The sequence below is a fragment of the Mirounga angustirostris genome, unplaced genomic scaffold (genome assembly GCF_029215605.1).
Source record: "Mirounga angustirostris isolate CCGP_5_RB_7025 unplaced genomic scaffold, mMirAng1.0.hap1 SCAF_7, whole genome shotgun sequence".
NCBI lineage: Eukaryota > Metazoa > Chordata > Mammalia > Carnivora > Phocidae > Mirounga > Mirounga angustirostris.
Window position 1 is genome coordinate 9,319,233 of NW_026991715.1, and position 18,939 is coordinate 9,338,171.

The window sequence follows — 18,939 nt, forward strand, 5'->3', positions numbered from 1 at the left end:
ATCTTAAGCAGAAGTGCATTATGGGGGCCGCCGTTTTTGCTCGAACGGGCGGGTATTTCCGGTTCCGGCGGGGGCCTTTTCTCCCTTTTCCTCCGCAGGGCCGGGGCGGTAGTGGCTGTGTTGCAGGTCTCTCTGAACTATCCAATTCCATCCTTGTCGCCGCGGCGACATCCGCACTCGCCGCCGCCATGACTGAGCAGATGACACTTCGTGGCACCCTCAAGGGCCACAACGGCTGGGTGACTCAGATCGCAACCACTCCCCAGTTCCCGGACATGATACTGTCCGCCTCTCGAGGTACGGGCTAAGGTGCGGGGCAAAGGATTGAGGGATGAGTGGGTTGCGCGCGTCGCCCGGCGTTGCCAGTGGCGCGCGAGTTGGCGGCTTGGAAAACTCCGTCCCGGTGTGAGTTGGGGCATGCGGACCCGGGCCTAGGCTTCAGCCCGGATAAGCCCGTGAGGCATTCCCACTTGGCGGAGATGGAGACCTAGATTAGCTCGTGGCTGGCAGGAGGATTGCAGGGTTGGAGTTTTATTTCATACCCACCTTCTCGCAGGTGTGCCTGAGTGTTCACAGAAGCCTGCGGGGTCGGGCGGGGCAGTGATGATCCCAACATGCCATCTGAGTGCTTGTGCTGAGATCCAGAGGCTGTTTCTGAGCTTCTGCCCGGCCCTGTGCTTAGTGGGTAGTGGATGGACTCCAAGGGAAAGTCGTGTCTCCAGTCTCCTTGCTGGCCCGTGCCTTTTTTCCCCCCTGCCTTCGGTTTTTTCATTCTCTGAACTTGGCAGCGGTTCGAGGCCTCTTGTGCCTTTTGTTGGCCTCCACACTATTAAAAGTAGGCTGAGGCTGGGGTAATGTTTGGTGCTTAATTGGAAAGCTTGTTCAGTCTAACATGTTTCATTGAAAGCATCCACTCTGGTAGCGTGTAAAGCAACTTTTCCAAATTCAGCACTTGTGGCAGCCCTCAGCAGCAATTGTTAAGAATCTCACAGCTAGTCTTCCCACACCCAAGCAGTAGTGTTTATGCTTTAGATCTCAGATCTCAGACTCAAAAAAGATGTTTAATTGATCTGAATGTTAGAAAAGAGCATCCAAAATCTGCTAAAGTTCTGTACCCCTGAGTTTAATCTTTATGGCATTACTCAGTTCTACTTGACTGTTTTTTGAATAGCCAATCACTTATCCTTGACTAATAACGGCTCTCAGCCTGTGGTTCTCCTCCACCTTTGTGTGTCTTTGTTATCTTTTATGTCCACCAATGAACTTGAGGGATCCTGGATTATCCAGTAGATCAGCAAGGGGCTATGGGATTCCTCACTGGGTTTTCTCTCTTACCTCCCCTAGATAAGACTATCATCATGTGGAAGCTGACGAGGGATGAGACTAACTATGGCATCCCGCAGCGTGCTCTTCGGGGCCATTCCCACTTTGTTAGTGATGTGGTGATCTCCTCAGATGGCCAGTTTGCCCTCTCGGGCTCCTGGGATGGAACTCTTCGTCTTTGGGATCTCACAACGCAAGTAGCTGGTCGATTAACTTTGGGGCACTGGGAAAAAGCTGGGCAGAAATGATGTACATGTGTTGGGAGGTGGTTTCCAAGGGACAGTGAGGTTCATTGTGGGAACTGTAGGGCAAGAGAGTACCTAGAAAAGATAGTTGGATTTGTTTGGTTTCCATCCTTGCTGCTTTTTAATTAGTTAGGCAGAATTGTTAGGAGTGGGCTGGTTGAGCAGTTTTGCCACATACTGTGGCGGGGAGTTGGCAAGTGTTTGAAGCTGGTAAGCTTGGGAGCTCAGTCTTTGGATGGTCAGGCATAATGGAGGATCCCAGTGATGACAGATGACATTGTCAGCCAATCCCCATGCGGGAGTGAGGACATGTCCTGCAATTCTGAAGGGATTCTCTGGCATATGCTCAACCGTGGGCCTGTTGTGATCAGACCCATGTCCAGACTCATGTGATTAATGGCAGCTCCAGTGAGACGAAAAGGCCAGGGAAATAGTCTGATGTGAAGGATGTTTGCGGCATTTAGAGACTGACCAAGTCCTCCTCTTCAGGGGTACCACCACACGCAGATTTGTAGGACATACCAAGGATGTGCTGAGTGTGGCCTTCTCCTCCGACAACCGGCAAATTGTTTCTGGCTCCCGAGATAAAACTATCAAGCTGTGGAATACTCTGGGTGTATGCAAGTATACTGTCCAGGTAACTGTGAAGGCACATGTAGAAAGCACATGTTGAAGATTCTCTCCTGTTCTTCTCATCTTGCCAGTACGTGGTGATTTCAAGCCTGGCCTGGACTCTAAAGGGTTTTGTTAATACTAAGATTTGGGTTCTGGGGGTGTGAATACTTCCCATGTAACTGAGGGAAGGGGTGGTGGGTTTCATGGGGACCAGGATCGTTTCTCCTGATTTCTGTCTTCTGCAGGACGAGAGCCATTCGGAGTGGGTATCTTGTGTCCGATTTTCACCCAATAGCAGCAATCCCATTATTGTCTCCTGTGGCTGGGACAAGCTGGTCAAGGTGAGCTTGGAACCAGGGTGTAGGGCCTTTACCAGCCAGAATATTCTCCCACTGCCTCCCAGGTGGTCATAGGCTCTAACTTCGAAGGCTTTGTCCCTCAGTTGGCTTTTACTATGGCTGTCTTCTAAGTACAGACCATTAGTTTTTAATACTTTCTCTGAAGTAGCTAATTAAGCCCAGTGTCCCCCATAAAGCAACACACAGAACATTTGTTATTTTTTTTAATCTTAATTGTCCTTGGGTGACCAAGACAAATTCTTTTAACCTTTTTGTTACTGATAGAATGAAAAATAGCCACCCTGTCTGGAATGCTTTTAAATAAGGTGCCATGCCTTTTTCATTTGTCCTGAGCCCTCCTGACCCCAGTGGATTCAGAGCCAGGTTCTTCACCTGTTACCCCCCAACCTCCCAAACCTAGGTATGGAACTTGGCAAACTGCAAGCTAAAGACCAATCACATCGGCCACACGGGCTACCTGAACACTGTAACTGTCTCTCCAGATGGATCCCTCTGCGCTTCTGGAGGGAAGGTATTCAGGAACTGGGAGTTACTACTCAGTGGGGGACGGTGTTTTAGAAAGAATACTTATGATAATGAGATAGCAGTCCAAGATTTCCTAAGATTGCTTTCTAGAAATGACATAGATAAGGCATACTGTTTGGAACAAAAAGATTATTTTCAGTAAAGCTGGTTTCTTGAAGCTATTGATTAGTAGGTTTCAGTTTTTAGAACTGATTGTAGTTATTTAGAAGTTGTCAGAGACGTAGCGTTGGTGAGGTTTCCTGCATGAAAGGAAAGGCTTTCAGAGAGAAATATTGGTATTTGAATCCTTAGCTTTTGGGACATTTGTGGGGGGAGGGACAGAATTTTGAGACTGTTGAGATTAACATCTGGAATAGGTTTCATATTGCCCTAATTCCCTTTCCTTATCTTTCCAGGATGGCCAAGCCATGCTGTGGGATCTCAACGAAGGCAAGCACCTTTATACACTTGATGGTGGGGACATCATTAATGCCCTGTGCTTCAGTCCTAACCGATACTGGCTCTGTGCTGCCACGGGCCCCAGCATCAAGATCTGGGTGAGTGTGGGCTATAGTTAAGGCCGAGCACCTGGCTGTACTCTGAGCCCTGGCAATGTTGTGATTTCCTCATATGTCACTGATGGGATTCAAGCTTCCTGAACAACCATGGGGCTATCAGTGGAGATCAAGGAAGAGCAAGTTAACAGCTTCCCAAGATTGGGATTTACAGTGGTGGCAGATATTTGTCTACTAAAGGGGATGGCAAATTACAACAATTTACTCAAACTCAGCACAGTTGACATGTTGGTCTAGATTGTTCTGGTGGGGAGGAAGGGAGGCACGGCACGGCACGCCTGTGCATTTTAGGCTGTTCAGCAACATCCTCAACCTCTACCTGCCTGCCCCCCGCTCCCCGCCAATGCTTGTAACAGAGTCCCTCCTTATCTTGATTTTGCTCCTTCCCCAGGACTTGGAAGGCAAGATCATTGTAGATGAACTAAAGCAAGAAGTTATCAGTACCAGCAGCAAGGCAGAGCCACCCCAGTGTACCTCTCTGGCCTGGTCTGCTGATGGTCAGGTAAGTAGGTCTCTCCTTAAGTGACTTGGCTTCTACCTTTTCTCTCTCCCTTTATGCTCTTGGTGTGTCTTTGACATAAAGTAAAATGACAAAATTAGCCAGGGTGATTTGGGAGGACCAGATTAGCTGTGCCAGTGAATAGAGTACATGTTCCCGAATTGGAAGGAAAATTGATCTAGCAGGCAGTGATTACCTGCCTTCAGTTAACACCTTAGATAACCATTTTACAAAAGTATGAATCCTTAATACCAGCTGTTGGCTTCTCTAGGAATATATACTGCCTGCAACCTGGTGGTTAGGAGATTGGGGATCTTAAAAGAAAGGCCATCTTTATTACTAGAAATGCAGAGTTCTGTGGCTCTGACATGACCTATCATTGTCCTTTCTCCCTTGCAGACTCTGTTTGCCGGCTACACAGACAACCTGGTGCGTGTGTGGCAGGTGACCATCGGCACCCGCTAGAAATATGGCAGAGCTCTAGGAATAAAACATTGGTTTTCTGACTTTTAGAAAGTGTCTTTTTCTGATAAAAAAAGCTACTTTGTAATGCTATGCCACATCACAATATCCTGTGTCTCGAGTATAGATCCTCTAGGCCTCCCTTAAGCCTGGAGAAAATGTTCTTCAGGAATAGTAAAACCTCAGTCCTAGCTTATAAAGAAATAACAAATAGGCATTTTGTCATTCCTCAAAGCCCGATTACAAAACAAATATTCTGAAACTCCTCAGGTTAGTCTGTCGAGTTGGGTCTTTTTGTTGGAGATTTTTGAATCCATCTATGATGAAGCAACTCTTCACTAGAAGAATTGCTGCTTAATAATTTTTACTTCTTCCATTGTTAGACACTAAAAATTGTACAGAGTGGTCTGCAGGTATTTGTAAATATAATCACAGCTGACTTTTTTCTTCAAGTGGTGGGTAAGTAAGTAACATGCAGCATGTTGATGTAGCCTGTACAGATCTTCTATTTCCTTTTCTGTCAGCTCATAATGGTAATGAGATCTCTGGCTTTAGCTTCAACTTTTATGGTATCTCAGCTAGATAAAATCACACAGAAAGACTTTGGAAATGTGAAGATTCTTGGGAAAACCATAGTCCTAAAGCCACAATAGCAGCAAACAAACATCTTCAAGTGCATCCTGAAGAGGGTGCCAGTAAAAAAACAACTACTGTAGGTCATTCAGATGGGTCTAGGGAATGAGTATCAGTCTATGGGAATAAGGTCATGCTTGAGAAAGAGGGCTCACCAAATGTGACCAGTGCAAAAGGCAGGTTATCACAAGAAGGTACAATTAGTCCTGTTCTTTGGCATCACATTAGAGAAACTGGCTTACTATGGAAAAAAATGTTGTCTCATCCTGTTTTTGTTCATCTAAAGGAAAGGACTCCACAAAAGAAGCAAATAAACTTTTTATTTCCACAACACAACCCATCTTCCCTTTTCCCCAGGAACATAAATTGACCTCTGCCATCAAAGTAGAGGACAAAAGCTGACAAGTGACAGAAGGTGAGGGGATTACTAGAAAAATAGATTATACCCAAGGCTCTTCTGGGGATCCAAACCCCTGTCCCCAGGCTCCTGGTCAGGGCTCACCAAATGGAGAACTAAAGACATGAAGAGGCTGGAAACTGACACAAGGAACTCCATTGAACAAAGGGGAAAGGAGCCTGGCAGTGAAAAGACCTGGAGGGGTTGGATGGGGTGAGCTTTACTCGTTTGAGTGCTGGAAAAAAGGAAGGGGGGGAAAATAATTTATTGGGTGATATATAATGGTATGTAGTTTAAACCATGTCAACCATTCTAGAGCTCTCAAGCTAAATTCTGGCCAGTCTATGGAGGTAGAAATTGGGGATGGAAGGAGTTCAGAATCCCTCCTACTTCCCCTGGAGAGTAGACATTTATTACCCAGCTCTACCCTTTTGCCCAACCTGCCTCCCCCCAAAAAAGCTTCCAAATCCCTTAGCTAAAATTTGCATCAGAAAATGGAATTGAAATGGGGGCAGACATGAGTCTTGCTCAAGTACCCCAGCCTGGGAACTGACAGGGTTGAAGAGCAGGGGCAGGGAAAGGGAAGTTAAGTAATGGAGTTAAATCTCCGCTCATCCCCTACTCAAACTCAGACCCCTGGGTGGACAGAGGGAAGGAAAACCAGGCAGCTGTTCTCATCAGGGACCCATGCAGACCTGTTGGACAGACATTGCAGGTGAGAGAAGGCCGAGCTGCAGGCCAGGGTTCTTTAGGCTCCTAGAGGGAGAAGCGGGCCTGGGTCAAAGGGGAGCAGGAAGCAACAAACAGTGGAAGGAGCCTTTGAGCCCCCAAACTTACGGGCCACCCTCCACCACCACCCGCCCCCCAAGTGCTAACCAGAGGGGCCCCTGCGGGTGGCAGGCTTATCAAGGGCAGAGCTTGATACGGGTGCCCTTGGAGAGCACCCGAAAGAAAGGGAAGACACGCTCGCCCAGGAAAGCAGCTGAGAAGGTATGCACATGGGCTAGAGTCTCCGCATTGTAGAAGCCCAGGCGCCCAGCCTCATAGTCCAGGTACACGCCAAAGCGCCGTGGTTTCTCACTTGGGCTCAGCAGTGTCTGCTCCGTTGAGCTCTGTGCCTGGTAGCGTTTGCCGTTGGTGCCCACACACCACACTTCCCGCTGGAGCAGGGGCTGTTGGGGTAGGTGCAGCCGGCGGCGGCGATGGTGATGGCGCGAGGAGCTGGCATCCCCACTGCCCACAGAGGACCCCCCAGAGCCCACCTTCTCCTTATGATGGGTCGATTCACGGGCAGCGCCCACCGCCCAACCCCGCCGCCCGCCCACCTCTACCTCCCAGTAGTGCCGGCCAGAGCGGAAGCCTTGGGCCCCCAAGACGCAGCAGTCGGCTGAGAAGCGCTTGGAATGGTCAGCAACCTCCTGCCGCCGCTCTGCCAGGCGGACCCCCCGGCGGTCAGGGGACAGCATCAGAGCCGGGTGAGCCGTGTCAGGGTCGAGCGTCAGGTCCACTTGGGAGGGGGGAGGACAAATATGCCAGGGCTGGAACAACTTGTTCCCCTGCCCTCCCCTTTGCCTCCCTCCCTCCCAGCCTTCCAGGTGTCCTCACCCCACCCCATCCTAGAGGCCAAACTTGAGTTCCTATGGGCTCCACTTCTTTCCCCATTGTTTCCAGGACACTGGACAGGTCTAATGCTGGCCCTGGCTCTTGCTACCCACCTCCCTCCCCGACCACCAACACCTACCTGGACTAGGACAAAAGCTACTCTTGGCTTGAAGCCCCAAGCAGCCTACCTGTATCCTGCTCCACCTCAGCCCCATTCGCCCCCCCTGGGACCCACCTACCCCCTCAGAACCCAATCTCTGGTCTGTAAAGGGAAAGGCAAAGGAAGGTCGTACAGGTGACCTCCCTACCTCGGGCAGCCTGACAGAACATCCGGCTCATTTTCCTCACGATGGCATCTGTCAAGAAGTCATGGCTATGGGGTTGACACGGGTCAGGGGACCAGACCTCTGGGGGCTGCAGCTGTACCTCTTCACACCTGGAGGAAGGGGGACCGGGCAGGGGGTGGGACCATGATATTCCCAGAGGGAAGAGCAAAAGCTGAGGGGAAGGAGAGGAGGGTCCAGGAGGCAGAAACTCGGGTCCTGGGGAAGGAAGGAAAGGAGCGGGATATCCAAGAGAGGTAGGGATGGGGAACCAGATGCCACTGGGTCAGAGAGGAAAAGGGTGGCAACACACCTATTGAAAGTCTCCTTGATGTCCTGGGAATAACAGAAACAAAAAGAGGGAGAGGGAAAAAGAGACAAAGAGAGAGTCAGCTGCACAGAGACAGCTCCTTTCTCCCAATCTGATTCCAGCCAGAGAAAGGACTGAACTTGAACAGGGAGTAAGAAAGAGCACCCTCAAGGCCCTCAATAAGCATGTATCTATCTCAGTAATCCCTATGCCTCAGCACACCTAATTCATCTCATCCTGTGCAAGACCAATAACAGAATCTTCAACCCCAGTAAAAGAATTTTCACAACATGACTTGGTCATCTTTTTCAGGATATCACTGTCAAAAATTCTTTCCTCAACTCTCCTTTAAAACCCTCATTCTACAATTGAATCTTCTTTCTTTTCACTGGGTATAATCACACGTACACCACATTTGGCATTAACTCTGTCCCCAGCCTCAAAAAACCTTTTGGTCTTAGGTTAAATCATCGTGGGTTCCTCTCAATGAGAAGAGAGGCAGCTCTGAACAGACGTTTGGTAAGCATTGCCTGATAGAGCAAGTACAGGGTTTTGGGGAGACAGGGAGATAAGGAAGGGGGCACTGCTCACCTGGAGCAGCCGCAGGCCCCCCTGCTGGCTCCGCTCCTGGGCCTCGGCCAGCAGGCGGCTCAGCTGGGCAGCCTGCTCCGCCAGGCGGCTAGCCGCTGCTCCTGCACGCCCTAGCTGGGCTTCGTGCATCTCTCGGAGGCGCCGCTCCAACCCTGCCTGCTCTTCAGCCAGAAACCGTGTCAGCCGCCCGAACTCCGAGGCCACAGCTGCCAGCTCTGACTTCATCTGGCTCTGGGATGATGCAAAGGGGATGGTGGATACCACCTCAACACACAGAAACATAAACTTCCAATTTTGCAACTGCTGCCCCTCAATCCAAGGTAATGGAGCCCTACATCCCAAATGGAAAGAGGCCCCTGTCCCCTTCCCCGCCTCCCAGCCTTACCAGGCCCCACTCCCACACCCCCAGCACAGTGGTCTCAAACTCAACAACTTCTGCCTGTAACTTTATCTCCACCCTGGCTAACTAACTTGATTCATTCTTCAGGTCTAAGCTTAAAAATATTCCCTCCAGATCTAAATCAGGACCACACCCCAAAATATCACTATATATCATGGCATTAATCTTAGGTTATGTTTACACTGAAGTATCTTTTAACATCCTTTTCCACCACTGCATAATCTCTGTTTGCCACAGGGTCCTCAGACCCTGGGAGAGCACCAACCACAGAGTAGGTACTTAGAATTTTTTGAAATGAATAAATTAAAAATTCAGGAATCAGGATATGAAGTTAGGGTCTTGACTATACCACTAAAGACCTCAGAAAGTCACCCAATCCTTCTAGATCGGAGTCTAGCAAACTCTTCCTGTAAACAGCCAAATTATATTTTATACTTTAAGAGCCAAGAGGCAAAATCATGGGCATCACTGTGTAGGTACTTCTACATATAATGACAGAAAACTTCTGCCCACTCTTACCCCATTTGCCTGGGCTGGGGAATCCCGATAGTGGGCATGCTTTCCACCCACCAACTAGAGACATTCTTGGGACAAAGAATAACAGGCCAGAGAGGGAAAGGAAGTTCTGACTGACCAAGTGGGTAAAGGAAGTCAGTTTCACCCTCTGCCCCACAGACACTCAGATCTGACATCCTCTCTCTGTAACTGAGGACCCCAGAGCATCTGGCTAGAGGCAAGAGGACTTCATGGCTCCCAGACTCAGATTCCACCACTTAGTGCCTGGCAGTAGCCAGCAGCAGAGTTCCTAATGTGTAGGTGGCAAAGAGTAAGCACAAGCCCTGGGAAGTGGCAAGACCCCTCAACTGGCCAGAGTGGTAGGCGTGGGAGAGATGAGGGAAGAGGTCAGACAAGAAGGATGTCCTGGCTTGGTCTCCAAAGCTCAGTGCCAGGCCATTCTCAGTGCCTGCTGACCTTACAAAAACAGGTACAGAGTTGGGGGTGGGGGGGTTGATATTATGGGAAAAAATATCTAAAAATACTCCTTGGGGAGGGGTGATCAATCATGAAAAACAGCTGAGAGGGCGCCTGGGTGGCTCAGTTGGTTAAGCGACTGCCTTCGGCTCAGGTCATGATCCTGGAGTCCCGGGATCGAGTCCCGCATGGTCTCCATGCTCTGCAGGGAGTCTGCTCCTCCCTCTGACCCTCCCCCCTCTCATGCGCTCTCTGTCTCTCTCATTCTCTCTGTCTCAAATAAATAAATAAAATCTTTAAAAAAAAAAAAAAAAAAAAACAGCTGAGAAACACTGGACTAGAAAAGACTAAGTCTCTGCCATGCTAACATTCCTATTGTCCATTAAACACTCTGGCCCCCCTCTCCTGCTCAGGGCTGCCCTGCCATTTGTCCTGGGAACTGGGGCTCCTCTGATGGCTGTTATGTGGATTTTCCTTGCCCATTTCTGCCCTCTGTGCTATCCGGTGTGGTGGGCACTGGGCCTGGAGTGAGGTCTCTGGGTGGTAAGCCTGCTTTGCAGCCCTGGGCCAGGGACCCAACCCCTCTGCCCCAGGCCTGCTTCCACTCCCATTTTGGAACCTAGGAACGAACACGCCCTCTCCTGTCTAAAGCCCCTCTCTCTTCAGGATCCTGGAATGTGTCTACTTCTCTCCCAGGCCTCGGCTGCCCCTCTTCAGGGAATCTAGCCACCACTTTTGAGAGTGGGCAGCCCATCTTCCCTGCCTGATCACAGAGCCAGTCAACCCCATCAAGGACATTCACCCACCTTCAGCTCTGTCACCCGCCTTTCCTCCTTGGCCTTCATCTTCTGCACAGCCTCTAGGTGCTTCCTCAGTGGTTCCACATGCCCCTGCAGTTTGGCCTGAGGGAATGGGAAAGGAAGGTTAGAGGCCTGGGATGGGAGAGGCACCTGCTTTCACCTCCCCCATCTTCCCTGCAGTGCCTGGGGGCCACCTCCCCCATCTTCCTTGCAGTGCACTGGGGCCCAAAGCCTGATCCCCACCACAGGTACCAAATAAACATCATACTCCCTTTCTCCCCTTTCTTCTCTTCAGATGATGACAAAGGCCTCCAACATTCTGCCTGCACTCATGTACAGAAGCCCTGGGTGTGTTCTCTAAAAGTAGGATCCTGAGGACTACAGAGCCCCATACTCAGAGTTGGAGTGGACCTGGCCTGAAGCCCGCACCACACAAAGTCCTTCCACATGAATGTTCCTGCCTATGGTCCCTTCCCCCTCATAAGCAATCTTCCTTGTAACTTTCATCTCTAAATACTTCTCTGACAATTTTGTGCCTGTGCTAAAGATCCTTCAGTGGTTCTCCACCACCTGCAAAATATGAGGCTCTCATTGCTTCTACATTTCTAGCCTCCTCTCCTACACTTGCCCCTTCTAATACAGACTCTTAGTTTTAGCCACATAAAACTACCTGTCTTTTCCTGAATGTAATTCCGTATCTTTATCCATGCTGTTCCCTCTGCCTGGGATTGCCTTTCTCCATTTGGCCCAAGGCATGCTTCCTTTAAAACCCAGCTACCTGACCATGGTCCAGATCCTCCCTGCCTCCAACTTCCTCTGTCACCCCAAGGAACATGAATGCAACCTTTACAATACTTCTGAGGCACTGATTTTTAAGTATGCCTCCCCCAGGACACAGGGGCTCCTGGGGGCAGGGGCCCCCCTTAATTTCTATGTCTCTCTGTCCATTTCTCTCCCACTCACTTACTAAATGGAAAACAAAAACCGTCTCTTCCTAAGGTTTTAACCTTCACAGCCAATATGCATTTGAGTCTATGTTCCAATCACTTGTAACAGAATCTTTTTCTTTAAAAGGCTGTTAGAGACCAAAGATGGGCCCAACCTGTTTTTTTTTTCCTTTTTAATGTCTCCTACTACTTCTGCCTTTCTCCTTCCTTTTCCTTGAGAGATAGTACAGGGCAAAAGAGCTCAAGCCTAGACTCCAATCTAAACCTGAATGGAACCAGATGACCTGATGCGAGCCACATTTCCAGTTTCCTCACCTTACATGGGAATTGGGAATAACAGAATCTACCTTATGGACAGTATGCTTCACACAGTGTCTGGGATGTACCAAAGATCAATAAATGTTATCTAGTATTCTCTACCTATGTCTAAGCTGCCAGTGACAACCTGATAATGACCCCTGAACTAAAGAGGTTACTGACCCAGAGTACAAAAGGCAGTTGTTGCACAGGATAAGTGGTTGTTGAAAAAATTACATTAAAAATATTACAAGGCAATCCCTTACATGAAAGTAGTATAAACTACAAAAAATTTTGTCTTTTGATATTACCTTTTCTCCAACTCTATTCAGAATTTATGATGCTTAAATTTCCATTTAATATTTTTCCTAAATAACTGACAAAAAATTCATGAGCACAAATCCAAACAGAGTACTATTTAAGAGAAATTATCAAGGACTTCCACCTTTTTAGGAGATTATTTATACATCATTTGTATTATTACCTATTCAATAAAGAAATATTTCTAAAAAACAACACTGTTCCAAGCTAGTGCTAGTTAGTGTACATATTTGAAAGGGATAAACTACCTGCCCATAAAATAGCCTGTAAGTTAGAAAAGGAATCACTCAAATTAGTTTTATATAATAAAACTTATGTATTTACATTTGCTGATCAGTTAATGGCAGATTATTTGCATCTATGTGGCCTCCTCAAACTGCAGAGCCCTACTGGGCTGGCATACAACAGATGTGGCTAACACAAATTAAAATCCAGTTTCAGAAGCTCTTCAGAAGAGTCCTGTAGGAGGAGGGTGGAGAAGGGATGGAATGCCCATGAATAGTCCACCCCAAGATTCAGTTAACAAACTGACTGCCCATTGATGGGTACAGTTAACTAGGAGCCAAAAGGAGGTAAAAAAAGGACAAAATGAGATCACAGCCTCCCCTAACAACACAGGGCCTAAAAAACAGGTGATGTTACCAATGCAGTGATCCCCATGCTACGCTGGGCTTTCTTAAAGATATTTTGATATTCTCCCTGTCTCTGACTCAGAATCTCAAGTGGTAGGGCCCACTGTACTTTTGAAAACTCCTAGCAATTGGGACAATCACCGTGTGGAAGAAACAGTTACTTGTCATGAGAGGGTATAAGTTTGTCTTAGCTGTACTGCTCATAGCTGAGAAGTTCTAGACTCGTTACTCTAAAATTAGGGTAATGACAAAAATTAAATGAGGTTACTGTGTGACAATATATGAAAACACAAGTCATAACACAAAGAAGTTCCACACAGACCACATAAGGGCTACCCTTTCTTCCTCCTGGTCCCACTATCTCAAACCCATCCCAGGAATGCTATTTGTGCTGGCTGTCTCACAGACAAATCTTACTTATATCCCAAAAGAGTGAGGCCAGAAGTAGGGTGCAAAGTATTATCCAAACTAGAATCAGACTCCAAGAAGTCACATGTCAGGAAAGTCAAACTAACAAGACATCTAAATGGCGGTGACACTGTTAACAGTATGCTGGGGCACCGGGGCAGGGGAAGGGGGTCATAACCAAGTCCATCACTTACTAGTATGTGTGGCCCCGTGTATGTTACTTAAATCTGTTTCCTAATCTGTAAAACAGGGATAGAAACCATATCAAACTTACAGGATTATTTTGAGTTTTAAATGAGTCCATGAAGTGCTTAGTACAGTGCCTGGTGTACATAGTAAGTAAAGTGTTCAGTAAATATTAACTTTTAATCCTGGAGAAATTAAAGTTCCAAGACTTCTAGAGATGCCTGAGTGAATATTCACAAGTGCAGAGCCCGGTCTTCTGATTTAGAAGCCTCTCCCTTTTTTCTGCATTCTCAGGAAAGGTAAGTTCTAGTCAGTACATTAGACTGATTCAGATCTAACAAAAGTCCGTGAGGAGAAACAAGCCATATCAGGGGGTAGGTGAGAAACCCATTAAAAGGCAAATGCAGAGTATCTGGGTCTGACACTAGTAGTCATTTCTACATTCCTGCTCTTTAAGGCACTTTCTTATTCTTTGAGGCCCCAAGTCCTTCCCAACTCTAGGGGTCTGAGTCAAGGATAGACTGAAGACTCACCCAGAGGAAAATGAGACTGGTGGTAAAGCCTGAGGGGATTGTCACCTGCACTCCTATACTTAGAGACAGTGGAAGTGTGAAACAGCAGTGCTTTCCCTAAGAGATGCAACCCAATGATACGGTATCATATGCACTTTGCCCAATTTCTTTTGAGGAAGCCAATCTTCCTGGTCTTCTTCACTGGTCGGCTTTGTCTGTACAGGATCCTTCTCAGTCTAACCCACCTTGATGCCAGTAAGTGCTAAGTAAAGGAAAATCAGCTCACCAGTGCATGAAGTTTTGGGGTGGGGAGGGGACATGTTTCCTTTTCCCAGCTCCTCATACTTCCTCTCCACCCCCACTAAACTCCCCTCTTCTACTTCTCTCACCTTATACTCCTGCACCACCTCCTCCAATGGCACCACGCTGTGTTGTTTGTGGCTCCTGGATTCTCTGCACACCACACAGATGGCCTCTTCATCCACCTCGCAGAAGAGCTTCAGGGCTTCCTGGTGTTTGGGACAAATGCCCTGCTCGCTCCCACGGCTCCCTCGACCAGGAGTTGGGTGCATCTGCCGAATCACCTGGACCATGTTGGCCAGCTGCAGGTTGGGGCGGAAGCTCCGCCTGGGAAAGCTCTTTCGGCACTGAGGGCAGGTGAAGCACCTCCGAGGGGCTGGAGGCGGGGGCAGTGAGGTGACGGGGTCTAGCTCCTCTTCCTCATCCTCCTCCAGTACTTCCTCCTCGTCCTCCTCATCCTCCCCTCTCAGGTCCTCCTCCATGTCCCCCAAGTAGTAGTCCAAATCTTCCTCCTCGTCCTCCTCCTCCCACACGTAGTCCATGTTGTCCCAGTTGGACCCTCCCATGCCACTGGTCCAGAACACACCCTCCTCTTCCTCCTCGACCTCCTCCTCCATGTCGCCCTCATAGTCTTCATCCCGCATGGGGGTGTCCCACCCCCCACCAGCTCCCACAGCCTCCACTTCCTCCTCCTCTCCGTCCTCCTCTTCCTCCTCCCGGTCCAACTCGTCTCTGTCCTCCTCATCCTCCCCTCCCCACAACTGGGTTACACACACTCGGCAGAAGTTGTGCCCGCAGCCGATGGACACGGGGTCCGTGAAGTAATCGAGGCAGATGGCGCACACCGCCTCCTCCTGAAGGGTCTGCACAGGGTTGGGTGCCATGGCAACGGCAGCCATCTTAGTGTCCAGTCAGCCAGTGTAGATGGGCGGTGGGGGGGCGGGGGGCGGGGGTCTTCCCTCTCAGACGCCCTGACGACCCGGCCCCACCCCCACCCCGCCTCTCCACACCTTGCCTCAAGCGCAGGCAGAGGAAGGTCCTCCCGACAACCCACCCCTCCACACAGAGTTCCCTACTCCTAGACGACAACCGTGTCTCTGCGAGGGGAGGGGACAAAGCTGAGCGCTACAGCCAAGTCCCTCAGGTGGCCCTGAGTGCAAATCTGTCCCAACGCTCCCTTGGCCTCCTCATAAACCCCCGCCCCTCCTCACTTCCTGGCTCCGCCCCCTCACTTCCGGCCTTCCTTCCAACACTTCCGGTATCTGCGAATTTCCTAAGCTCGCGAGTTCCCTCCGCCGTAGCGCTACGCCCCCTTCTTTCCTCCCGGGCCCCTGGGCGACAGGAAACGGCGAGGAGACGCTCTAGCAGGCACACGGGAACAGGGCGTGAGGGCTAGAACGAAGGAGGCCCACGTCTCTGTAATACGAAAGAGCAGGGAACGCGGACGACCCGGAAGAACCGGCCTCCCCCATCCCCCGCCACTGGGGATAAACTTCGGGGGACGGTGGAAGCGCTTAGCGGCCGTCCGCTCTCGGTGCTGTGACCGCGTCGGCCCGGCGCCATCCTACTAACCGAGCACTGAGGACTGCACCAGGGACTCCGGACGGCCGATGCCGGAAGCGGAGGGGCGGGTCCCGGTGAGCGTCCTCAAGTACTTCCGGCCCTTCTAGGCCGAGGACTTTGTTGTTTGGGAACTCAAGAGTTCTAGGAGACCTTGCCAATCATCCCCACTATAGTTAGCATTTCCACACGCATTTGAGAAACTGCCGTCCGGTCACTGTCGTATCGTTTAGATGAACTTTTCTAACGGCCCATCAGTAAAGGAATGGTGAAATCATTACGTGAACATTCACACAGTGGAACATTATCACGTTCTTTAGCTGTAAAAAGAGAATCCTTTTCAAGATGTATTGTGAGGTGAGAAAAGCGAGGTGCTGAAAAATGTAGACTGTACTACCATCTGTAAAAAAGGGGGGTGTTAGATGTATTTGATAACTTTATCGTCCTGTATTTACTCATATAAAATAAGGGTAATAGTCCCTATCAGAGGGTTTTGTGAAGTTAGAGTTAATATAATTTCAAAGCGATTAGTATGTTGCTTAGCACATAGTAACTGAGTTCAGTGCCGTCGGTTCATTCAACACTTTCTGAGCTGGGCACCACGCACGCTACGTGCCCAAACTACTACCTCGAGGTCTGTATGCACGAGTCCCAGTCTAAGGGCAGGGGCTCAAACTGGGTTTGTGGTATTCATTTTACTTGAGAGAATCCCATCCAGGCTGTAGAACTATAGATGCCGCTTTGGTACGCAGAGCATCTCTGTCAAATTATTTTGGCGATAGAAATAATACCTGAGGCTTTTGAAAATTTTCTCCTTTAATTAAAAAAGAAGGGAAAACCTGCAGCGGCAGTTACAGGAACGTAATTCATGTGCAGAATTGCCCGTGAGTGCCGGCGGCTGCGGGATACCAGGGCTGCGTACGCAGAACTAACCCTGTTCAGGAGGCGCTTTCCCGCCAGTGGGGAAACTCCCAGTGGACGCCTGCGTCCTCAGAAGGGTGGCCGAACACGCCAAAACCAGTAATCCTCGTGGGTGAACAACCATACGAGGCCATGCCAAGAGAAGTGTGGCCACCAGACCAGAACACAGCTCAGCCGCCAGCGCAGGGAACGTCTGCCGCTTGGAACTGTGGCTTAGTTCAACCTAGTCATTCCCCGCCCTGCGTAGCTTCAAGGTGGTGTTGGTCAAAGTTAGCTGGTGTGGGTTTCCGTAGTGTAGTGGTTATCACGTTCGCCTCACACGCGAAAGGTCCCCGGTTCGAAACCGGGCGGAAACAACTTTTGGTCTGCGTTTCATTTCTACGGTCACTTCATCCACGCCTCTCTTGCACCCCGAGGAGACTGGCCCCCCGGCTGTGGTCACAAAGAGGGAAGGACGTGTATGGCCGTCTCTTTTTTTTGGAGACAGGCAGTAAAACGGGACAGCAACAGCACAGAGCTCAGAACACGCCCTCCATAAATGCTCCGGTATAAATTCAGGTCTCGCTCCTCAGCTAATCTCTTCCTCTTCCCTGCAAGAGCCCGCAGAGCCACCTCTCCCGGGTTGAGGGAGCGTAGGCTTTGGATCCTCCAGCCCTAGTCACTAGGACAGTCAGACACACAGTAGGTGCTCCATATTTGTATAATTGCTTTTAAAAGTGTGCCCTCATCCCTGCACGTGCATTTCAGTCTTCTGGGATAGAATAGAAGCTATGTGTAGGTGCCCGGCTAGCTCAGTCGGTAGAGCATGAGACTCTTAATCTCAGGGTCGTGGGTTCGAGCCCCACGTTGGGCGCAGGTTCTTTTGAAAAGAGGAAAACAAAAGAACTTTTGATGCAAAGTCAGGCAACAAGGTTCTCTCCAGACCGACAGCGGGTGGAATTCGGCATTCCTGGCGGGGCGCGCGGAAACTGGGCTGGTGGTTGTCAGTAGCCCAACAAAAGACTGAAAGGCCCTCGCTTGGCTGAAAGGCAGTGAGGGAGGGGTGGATGCCAGCGGACAAGTTCCCCGGAGGGCCTGCTCCTCGGGCCACCATTCCGCTCGCGGAAGTTCGACTGCCCACGGTCAACGCGTATTGGGCGCCTTCTGTTGACCAGACTGCCAGTCGGGTGTCCGCGGCGCGCTGCGCGGGAGGGGAGGGTGCGGCGTCGCTTCCGGAAGCTGCCGGGGGGACCCAACGGCCGCCGGATTCGCGACCACTTTTTCTGGGTGACTTAGAGGCTAAGCATTCTCGCACTGTGGCCGCCGCGGTCGGGTTTTTTTTCCGGTGAGAAAAGAGTATTCTTCGTAATCTGAGACCCTCATCTTCAGTATATTCCTCTTTTTAAGAGTCCATCTTTTGTGAAATGTTGCCCCACACAGAGAGGAATGTAAAAATATCCTTTATTTTGGAACACCCTAACATGAACATCCTCAGTTTACTGGTCTTGTCAGGAAATGCTTCCTTAACTTCAATTGAACTGCTTTTTTTAGTCCTGCAAATTCAGCCCTTTTTCTGTTTTCCGTATGTAGAAGTCTCCCTTAATACACGCCAGATTGCAAGAGAAGTCTATTAGTCATGTAAAGCTCGTTTATTGAACTTGCTAAGCAAAGGACTGAATCGCCTTCAGTCTGAGAAGTGTGTCCAAGACGGGAATTAGGGAAAGTTTAGCATGACACCGTATAAGGGCAGTCTAGACAGGAATTGGTCAAAGTTGGTAAAATAGAAGGATTTGCTGGTACAGTCCTACCTCGATCATGTGAAACTTATGGTTACTATGGTCCTAATATGGTCTTATCTTGGAATTAAAGGGTCTAAATAAGCTTGTGTCCCAGGAGTTTCAACTTTGACATTTTCGCTTGCACAAATACTTATGGATTCGTTTGCAAATTGTAGTTTCAGGGCCTTTTTTTTTTTTTAACCTCCTTCACTAGAAATGGAAAACATCCTAAAAGATCCTGGCTTTCATTAAGGGGAAGCCAAAGTGGACAGGCTTCTTGTTGCCATCTCCCAACAAGCTAGGGGCATCCCACCAGAGCTTTTTGCTACAATTCCTGCTTCTCTTTCCTCTCCACCACTTCCACAGTTGCCCCTCTAGCCAGGCCCAATTTGGAATCCCCTTTGGTAAGTGATCTGCTGCTCTTAACACAAAAGAGTCAAGAGTTGATCAGTTCAGACATTCAGCAAACACAAGGAAAGTAGGATTTT

General features: G+C 49.3%; 2 protein-coding genes and 4 non-coding genes across 13 annotated transcripts; 5 read left to right on the top strand and 1 right to left on the bottom strand.

Annotated features, from left to right (window-relative positions):
• Positions 1-55: 55 nt before the first annotated feature.
• Positions 56-4,636, top strand: RACK1 (receptor for activated C kinase 1). The gene is made up of 8 exons (XM_045890801.2): positions 56-297; positions 1,345-1,516; positions 2,058-2,205; positions 2,429-2,524; positions 2,943-3,053; positions 3,463-3,603; positions 4,013-4,123; positions 4,520-4,636. The coding sequence occupies exons 1-8, from the start codon at positions 189-191 to the stop codon at positions 4,583-4,585; spliced, it is 954 nt and encodes a 317-aa protein (XP_045746757.1). The 5' UTR covers positions 56-188; the 3' UTR covers positions 4,586-4,636.
• On the top strand, positions 595-662 carry LOC123836723 (small nucleolar RNA SNORD95). Its single transcript, XR_006789044.1, has one exon. It is a non-coding gene; the product is annotated as a small nucleolar RNA SNORD95 (small nucleolar RNA).
• On the top strand, positions 1,823-1,901 carry LOC123836684 (small nucleolar RNA SNORD96 family). The gene has a single exon (XR_006789023.1). It is a non-coding gene; the product is annotated as a small nucleolar RNA SNORD96 family (small nucleolar RNA).
• Positions 4,637-5,518: 882 nt separating the features above from the next.
• TRIM41 (tripartite motif containing 41) lies at positions 5,519-15,825 on the bottom strand. Of its 8 annotated transcripts, none has more exons than XR_008507238.2 (7): positions 14,303-15,825; positions 10,617-10,712; positions 8,439-8,702; positions 7,851-7,873; positions 7,523-7,650; positions 6,308-7,119; positions 5,519-5,847 (listed from the first exon to the last, which is right to left on the bottom strand). XR_008507238.2 is itself a non-coding variant. In XM_045890772.3 (7 exons), exons 1-7 carry the CDS (start codon positions 15,110-15,112, stop codon positions 6,231-6,233), a joined length of 1,602 nt encoding a protein of 533 aa, XP_045746728.1. In that variant the 5' UTR covers positions 15,113-15,825; the 3' UTR covers positions 5,519-6,230. The 8 variants fall into 8 exon arrangements, 7 of the variants coding, with proteins under 7 accessions (XP_045746728.1, XP_045746703.1, XP_054367051.1 ...); XM_045890772.3 differs by having other exon boundaries at positions 5,519-6,368; positions 6,944-7,119; positions 8,439-8,669; XM_045890747.3 differs by having other exon boundaries at positions 5,519-7,119; positions 8,439-8,669.
• A 1,152-nt stretch (positions 15,826-16,977) lies between these two features.
• Positions 16,978-17,050, top strand: TRNAV-CAC (transfer RNA valine (anticodon CAC)). Its single transcript has one exon. It is a non-coding gene; the product is annotated as a tRNA-Val (tRNA).
• Positions 17,051-17,474: 424 nt separating this feature from the next.
• On the top strand, positions 17,475-17,547 carry TRNAK-CUU (transfer RNA lysine (anticodon CUU)). The gene has a single exon. It is a non-coding gene; the product is annotated as a tRNA-Lys (tRNA).
• The last annotated feature ends 1,392 nt before the right edge of the window (positions 17,548-18,939 follow it).